Here is an 8,649-nt window from a genome sequence, read left to right on the forward strand (position 1 = left end):
AACAGTAACAAATAGACAATACGAAAATACACCATATTTTATTTAACAAAGCATATACTATTAGGTAGATTGAAAAAAACTTTTTAAAAATGTGTAACAAGAATCAATTGGTTCCGCTCATATATTTTTTGACATATATAAACATATTATTAATTTTAGTAAGTATTTTTGATTGCGAACTTATTTCCTCAATTAAAATAGAATATATTTGTGTATATGACTAATTAACCCGACTGAGATTTGTAATTGCAGAGATAAACAAGAAATTACAGGTATACATGTAGTAAAAATATCTAACCTGTAATTAGGGTTCCCAACTTGAGCATCGGCGATTACGGGACAATTATTTTTAAGCTTTTAAATAATTGAAGCAAGACATTAAATATTAGAAAATAAAATATATTATGTGTAAATGTGATTTTTAGGTCCCGACCAAGGCAAAACTTTCGCCGGGACAAACTTTCTGATTCCTGGTTAATCCCGGCCAAACCGGGACGGTTGGGAACCCTACCTGTAATGGATACATAAAAGCCTTTAAAAGTATATGCTACAAAATCGGTCAAATTTTATAAAAAACATATTTTTTTTGTTTGTAGTTATACCGAAATTTCAATGTTTTATTTTATGTCATTTTAGTCTCACTTGTATCTACAATAAATTAATGCTATCCTTGTTTATATATTCTTAGGGATACTATACCTATAGGTAAGAACGACATCGGCCAATCGGTAATACAAAAAAATTTATATTAACATTAAAAATTGAATTTTGGCTGTCTTGACGTGATGGTAATTATTTTGATTTAAATTATTTTGTCGACTTAAGCTTAATTTTCATGCATCCGTTATCCGACGACACGTTGATACGATATTAATTTTATTGGTTGAATTTAAATACTTCGATTGGTTAGAAACGGTTAACCAATCGAAGCCTTCATCAACCAATAAAATAATATCGTATCATCATATCGTCGGACAACAGATCATGAAACTCAAGCTTTAAACTTAATTTTCATGTCCGTTGTCCGACGATACGTTGATACGATATTAATTTTATTGGTAGAATTTAAAGACTTTGATTGGTTAGAAAATAACGCAGTTTTAAATTTATTGCATTTCATGCCTCCGTTTATCGGATATACGTTGGTGTTATTTTATATTTTCGTTTCGATAACGATTTTGCTATTTTACTATATTTTTATTAAGGTTAGATTAAATTTGTCAAAAAAGTGTCAAAACGTCCATTATCGTATGAACGGGTCCGTTGACGGGCTGAAGTAAAATATTTACGGATGAAAAGTGGCGCGAAAACGCTATGACCAATCAGAGCACCGTCGGACCATCGTATCAACGTATAACGGATGCATGAAAATCAAGCTTTAAGCTTCATTTACATGCATCTGTTATCCGACGATACAATGATACGATATTAATTTTATTGGTTGAATTTAAAGACTTCGATTGGTTACACAATGATGCAGTTTTTAAATGTATTGCATTTCCATGCATCCGTTCATTAGGCGTAAAATTGCTTTACTTAATACTTTCATGACGTTCGAAATAAAATAAAAAATTGTGTTATTTTTTTTTATTTCGCCTGTCAAAATTTTCCCTGACTGACTTTATGACAGATGAGACTTCCCTGTGACATACTTTATATTAATTTATTATTAAATTATATGTATTATGAAAGTATTTGTTTTAAATTCAATTTTCTCCAAATGTTTCTACTCATATATAACTATACTAATTTACATTGAATGTTTTTCACCAACAGGAGCGAACGACAGAAACGATCACTGCGAAAAAGAAGATACTTAACGGCATCGTTAAAGTACCAAGAAAACGAGTACCGAACTCAAAACAGTACCAGTTTGATTCGAAGAAAAAGGCAATCGACGATCACCGGCCAACCGCTGTGCCGAAGTCGTTCCAGTTTCATCATGCCGCGGGCAGCTTTAAACAGCAAAGGCAACTGGATGTACGTTGTCAATATGCCAGAATCGAATCAGCAATACACCCAGTTGGTGAAAAGCGAAGTTTGCAGGTATATAAAATTAGAGTTGAGGGGTTGGAACCCTTTCGTGTTACAAGAGCAAAATAAAACACTAATTCACCACAATAGACCAAAACACTTTACTTTTGCACTGAACGCGCGTTTCGCTAACCATGTTAGCATCATCAGCAGATGATTAAAAATCTGTTGTTTTTTCTACTTTAATCATCTGCTGATGATGCTAACATGGTTAGCCAAACACGCGTTCAGTGTAAAAGTAAGATATTTTGGTGTATTGTGATGAGTTAGCGTTTTATTTTGCAGGTAAAGAAAACATTAGTATTACAGGATTCGAAATATTTTTTTAAATTACAACGAAAACAGCACAAGCGGTCAGCATAATACCCGCCCTTAGAGTTTTGATTTTTAACGTTATGCCAAGCAGTGAACTTTCTCTCCAGTCTGTATAACACTCTGGTCAAGTTAATACACCTGTGTGTTAATATAACTGTTCCCGAAAGTTTCTTGTTCCTTTTTCCTTGAAGATCTACATTGCCTCATATCTAAGTGTATTTTGAAAACATGTTTTTAGTTTGTTTGGTGTTTTCATAATTTTTATTTTTTTATTTTTAAAGTTTAGTGTTTATTTCATTTCCTGTTACTGTAATTAGTAAACTTACATAAAAGATGATTATTACAGGTATAGGTTAGGTTAGGTTGCTGGGGTTTGGGATCATGTTTGATCCCTCACTTGGAGGCCTTGGTCCTGCTGCGATACCCCTCTTATTGTTGTACCAAACATTTCTCTCATTCTTTCTTTTCGTTAAAGCACTTCCAGCTATTTATAAGAGTCAAGTTCAAGTTCCCGATGTCGTTGATGTTGGCTTCTGCTGCTTCCTCTAGTCCCTCCGAAAAACCTTGCCCTAAAGTTTTAAATCGTCGGTATTCCAGTGCCGGACAGTAGTACAGCGGGTGCTCTATGGTCTCTTCTTCGCCTACGCACTCTCTGCAGTAGTCGTCGTTGGAAATCTCACGAGGTTTACCCCCGTGTGGCAGTTTCCAGTGATGACACCTTCACTAGGCCTAGCGTACTAGGTTCTTATGTGCTCTAGTAGTTGTTTTGTTATCTATCACTGGCCATAGTCTTCGAGCTGTAGCGCAGTCCTCACGATGTTGCCACGTCTCTTGCTGCTTGGCCTTGATGGTAGTTCCTATAGCTTCCTTCAGTGTTTTGATCGTCACAAGTGGTGGGTCATCTGCCACGGCCTCACCCCTGGCCCCCTCTTTGGTGAGTCTGTCTTCTTCTTGATTGCCCACCACATTGCTGTGGCCTGGCACCCAGCACAGAGTATGCCCCGCCCCGCCTTGACGCAGCCACGACAGTGCTTCCCGGCAGTCCATCACAGTTTTGATCTCACTGATTGCATGGTGATGCTTCTAAAGCGCCCAAGCTGTCACGATATCCCCTATTGGTCTATCAATTTTCTCTCGTATACAACTAGCCGCGTCATTTATGGCGTAAACCTCTGCTTGTAGAACATTACAGCCATCCGATAGCCTTAAAGGTCGTTGGATGTCTAGTTCCTCTGAGAAGATGCCTATACCTGTGCCTCCTGAAGTTGCGGAAGCATCTGTGTAGACTGCTATCTCTTGAGTGTTCATTACTCGGTTACTTTCCCATTCTTCTCTTGTCGGGATGTGAATCCTTATCTTTTCTCCAAAATCATCTTTGGTGAGCATATAGTATTTTCTGGTCTAGCAGATGTAAACTCGTATTCACCATGATTTTCCCTATCACTGGCAATATCCTCGAGTGACCGTAGTTGGTCTGGTTCCCCAGGTTAGATTCCCTTAATTTTGGGGCACCCTTAGCGGCCAGATTCTTCACGAGCCAGTCAATTGATTGCAATTTCATTATTACAGGTATAGTAGTTTTACTATATTATTACATTCTGAAGCGTTTTCTGACTCTTCTGTAAAATTAATAAAATGACGCTTAGGTGTCATGTTTCTCCCTTGGACCCTTCATATGTATTGTGCTTTCTGTTGTAAGGAATGCACACATTCGCGCGAATAATTCGCCAAATTTGACAACGAAACTGCAGCGAATTTTATTTATTTCGCAACCAGCCGCGTTTTCTATCGTTTTCCTTGCGAAGCAAGGATGTCTGCCACTGAAAGATTAATAGAGTTTTTAAAAAATATACGATTTTATACGATTTAACCATGAAAATTTCAAAGATATAAGAAATAAAGATAAGTTAGGAATGAAATTGGGTAAGAGATACAAATTACATTAAAAAAAATATTTTTTTTTTCATATCCGTTTTTACAAGCTTTAATTTAAATTCACATTTGTCTATCAGTCAAATCTTGCAACGCGTTTTTGACAATCTTCTCATGAACCGATTTCAATAGAATTTGATATGCGTTTGTAGGATCGGTAGAGTAGTATAAGGAAAATCAGCTTGCAACCCCTATCCTACCCTGATTTTATTTAACCGTGTAGATACCACAGAACAGATACAATAGATACTAACAAGCTTTGTACTAAAAAGAGAGGCGAATTTGTTAAAAAATGTCCTGTGAAAAAATAAATAATGAATTTGTTACCGCTATGTGCGAATATTAGCACAAATGTGAAGGAGAGGTGAATTTTGTTACCGCCGGCCTATGACGCGAAACATTCGCTTCGTTAATAAATAAAAATAAGCAATGAACAAATAGTTTGGCCTACAAAATTATGAATTTGCAATTCGTTGAAAGTGCAGCAGCAATACACACTCATCTCCACAAGAATCAAACGAAATTAAATAACATGGCATAACGGACTTTATTAACGAAGGTAATGAGGCTGCATAGATAATTTGCCGGAAATTTGATTTTATTACAAACTAATAAAAAAACAAAGCATCTGGTGCCATTCAATTTTTAAAAACAATAGTACTTTTGTTTAAGGAAAAATTACACCGATGTAAAGATATTTTCTGCTGATTACATATTAATTTTCTCCTTTTTGTTCCATATTTAATTAGTTTCTCATACAAGGTAAAAGAAATATGTTAAGTACTTACACAGGTACTTATCTTAATTTCATCCACGTTATTAAATTGAAAATCCACCTACAAATCTCTATTCCGATCTTTTGAAACATACGTTGCGGTTTAATTTATATACCCTATGATCGAAAAAGCAGCGTCAAAGACAGCTGGAGAATGACAATAGATAATATTTTTGGCGAAGGTCAATCTAGACGTCATTTACTAAAGAGATGACACATAAAACTTGTTAAAAATTAGCACTAATTATAGAAAGATTAAAATTAATAGATCGTTTCCAGGGACAATTTGTTAAAGCATACATCATTTTAAAATAACATTTTTTTTTTTAAATTAAACAAGTTCTTATTGTTTCAAGCTAGTAATTACGTCTTGCTTGACCTCGCTAAAATTATCGTCGATTGTAATTTGGTTTGGGTTGGCCGTTTTTTCGATCATATTTTGATCATATTGTAAATCAAAAACAACCACATTTGAATTGCAGTGCAGTGGCGAAATACCCATAAAGGACTTTTTTTGGAGAGATGAATCCGCCACATAGGTATAGATATTTTTTTTCACACTTGTTCTGTAACACACAATACATTTCTTGAAAATGCTCATAACAGACAAATAAAATAAAAATAGATACAGAATTATCCAGCCCCAAAAACAAAATTTTGAGTTATAGTTCAAGAATGAAACTCATAAACCTTGAAACGGAGGAACCCCATAAAACACGAAAATGGAACACCCTCTGTATATAGATTTCCACGCCAAAAGTAGCAAGTTGCGGACGGCGAAATATGAGTCGTTTTTTGTTAACATAAAAAAAGATTTAAATGAATACTAGAGATTCACAACTCTAAAGTAATAATAGCAGTTAAAACTATAATGATTAAGGTCCGACCGAACCTAGATTTTTAGTCTTGACTGAGACCTAGATCGAGACCGAGACAAATGCAATTTTATGAAAAAATTATTTTATTCAATATATGAAAAAGTATCTGATAATAATGTAATAAAAACGTTATTTTCATGCAGAAACGGTTTTATTTGGATTTAATACTATAAAATTAATAGGTACTAATAGCTATGCACTAATATCTAACATTTCGTTTATTGTTTACGCATAGAAATATGAAGGCGATTCTTCAGCCGTTCAGGAAATCCCCTTCGTGATTCGATCAGATCATATATGGATCAGATATGATATCTATTCTTTTTTTCGACTTCGGATGAGTATTCCATTCATCCACGCATAGATAGGTGGAGCGATACGATCAAAAATAAGCTAATTTGACGATCATGAGCAGTTTGCCGTGATCGATAATCCCAGTTGCCGATAATCTCGGCCTTTTTATGCCGAAAATGAGACCGAGATCTCGATCTGATTTTAGCCGAGAATAACTTCGAGACCGAGGTCTCGGTCGGACCTTACTAATGATGTAATGAATATTCGCATTTGCATTCGCGAATATTCACATTCACCATTGCAAATTTAGCTTAATTTTACATAATCCTTTATATACCGGGTGCGCGCAAAAGTGGTTCACACCTATAACTTTTTATTTTCCGATAAAGAAGCGAGATTTGGTAGTATATAACATGAGCAAGTTGATTGATGTAGTATTCAATTGTTTTTCGGTCACTTGATTTTTAAATGACACCCTCTGGTATGTTTTTAATTTATTTCGATAGAAAATGACACTCTGAACAGAATGACATATCATATGTCAACACGATATTTTTCGCATATGATTTATTTGAAACTGTAACATGCGGTTTATAACAACAATTTGACTCGAAATACCAAGTGTGTGGTACCAGATTATTCGTAAAAAATGCTTTCTAAATTTGCTACCGTCGTTCCATTTGAAAAAAAATGAGATATGATTAAAAATACGATTTGGGCATAATTTTTAGAAAATTTGTACTAAACATGGGAACACGGTTTGATCACCAAGTCTATGAAATTTATTGATAGAGAAATTCATGTAAACGTTTTATTCAAAAATGTGTTTTTAACTTATTCTGCATTTTTGAAAAAACAAAGCACTAGCCCCCCCCCTGGGCAAACTCCAGGCCCCCCCATGAGGAATTGCTAGTTACGCTAATTACCATAGCTCTCTAGATTGAAATTTAAGATATACTTTTTACAAAATGTCAAAAGTTGACATATGATATGTCAATCTATTCAGAGTGTCTTTTCATCGAATAAAGTAGAAATAAACCTAGGTTCATTTAAAAATCAAAAGCTGTCATGATTTCCGGTGAAATGAGGTGACCAAAAACAATTGAATAAACAATAAACTTTTTGATTTCTAACCGCAATTTCTCTTGAATTGGCTATTAATCAAAGGCCGATATTCCTCGCAACTTTTGAAGAGTAATTAGTGGTGTTAAGTTTTAACTTTTTTCCACTAATTGAAGATTACTACCACTAATTTTGACGTTGTGAATGCTTACATTGATATTAGAAGAACAAATTTCACGCTAATTGAAACCATTGATTTATTCCACTAATTTTGAGGTTCTGAACGAAGCTTATAACTTGCTACCTATAATACTATATAGACGACAGCAATCTATTTGTTTTGTAACATTCTAAAATAGTCATATTTTTCAGTGATACCAACTGCGGCGGACTATGTCAGCTACCTCAGGGTTACTCTTCCAGATGCGAGCAAAAGTACGTCCAAAAAAGGTTAATTGCACTGGAAGGATCCGGAAACGATTTATACAGTGACACCTTCTGGTTTCCCAGCTGCTGCATATGCACGATCTCCAACACTTAAGACGCTCCCCATACCATCGATTTGGTCCAGTATTAAGTTAAATCGCGCTTGAAGATGCCAAAAAATAACCAACGCATCCAAAAGGATTTCAACGACGAGAGTTTTCGACTATTTCTATCACTGCCTCGTATGATTGTATATTTTTATAGGTTAATATGTACTAAAGTATATTAGTAATACGATTCTCAACTAGACGTTTATCACATAAACTCTACAAACTAGTCATAATTATTATTAGTACCTATAGATTCAATTTTTACTCACTTAGTAGCGTTTTTTTGTGCACACTGTATATATAAAAAATTTGTCAAATAGATAAATAATAGCGTACTAGGTGTTCTAAACTTCTAAGGTGACTGTTTTAAAATAGAATCGTAATTTATTTGTAGAATTTACCTTAACTTACCAAAGAACGAATTAAAATGTGAACTGAAGAAATATCAGAATAACTTAATGTTTTAATCATTCTGCTTCATCTCTATACCCTTAGAAGTTAATTGCATGTTTGTTTACAGTTTCAATGTAGTAAATCTTATCGATAGCCTTTTAATTTCTTTTTTGGAAAAAAAAAAAAAAAAAAACAGAAAAAAATTAAAAATGTTTATATTACAAGTTTAATGACATGTTAAAAAGGTTGTTATTGTGATGTGATTTATAAGTAAGTTATTATTGTGATTCAACCTTAAACAATATTTTATACCGCAATGTTGAGAATCTATATAACATAGAATTTTGGATGTACATGTGGCCATATACATTTCATATACGATAGCGTTTAAAACATGTACTTTTTAATGTAAGATAAATAATTATTTTTA

At 34.1% G+C, this 8,649-nt stretch overlaps 1 protein-coding gene across 1 annotated transcript in view; it reads left to right on the forward strand.

The window, feature by feature from the left end:
- The window catches only part of LOC115883589 (protein spaetzle 5-like), a 62,786-nt gene extending 54,435 nt beyond the window's left edge, over positions 1–8,351 (forward strand). The window contains 2 exon segments of the mRNA XM_030901945.1: positions 1,777–2,046; positions 7,663–8,351. Of these exon segments, the coding sequence (XP_030757805.1) occupies positions 1,777–2,046; positions 7,663–7,831 (439 nt within the window). The 3' untranslated portion in view covers positions 7,832–8,351.
- Positions 8,352–8,649: the final 298 nt, after the last annotated feature.

The sequence above is a fragment of the Sitophilus oryzae genome, unplaced genomic scaffold (assembly GCF_002938485.1).
Source record: "Sitophilus oryzae breed Bouriz unplaced genomic scaffold, Soryzae_2.0 scaffold_1962_pilon_pilon, whole genome shotgun sequence".
Classification (NCBI taxonomy): domain Eukaryota; kingdom Metazoa; phylum Arthropoda; class Insecta; order Coleoptera; family Curculionidae; genus Sitophilus; species Sitophilus oryzae.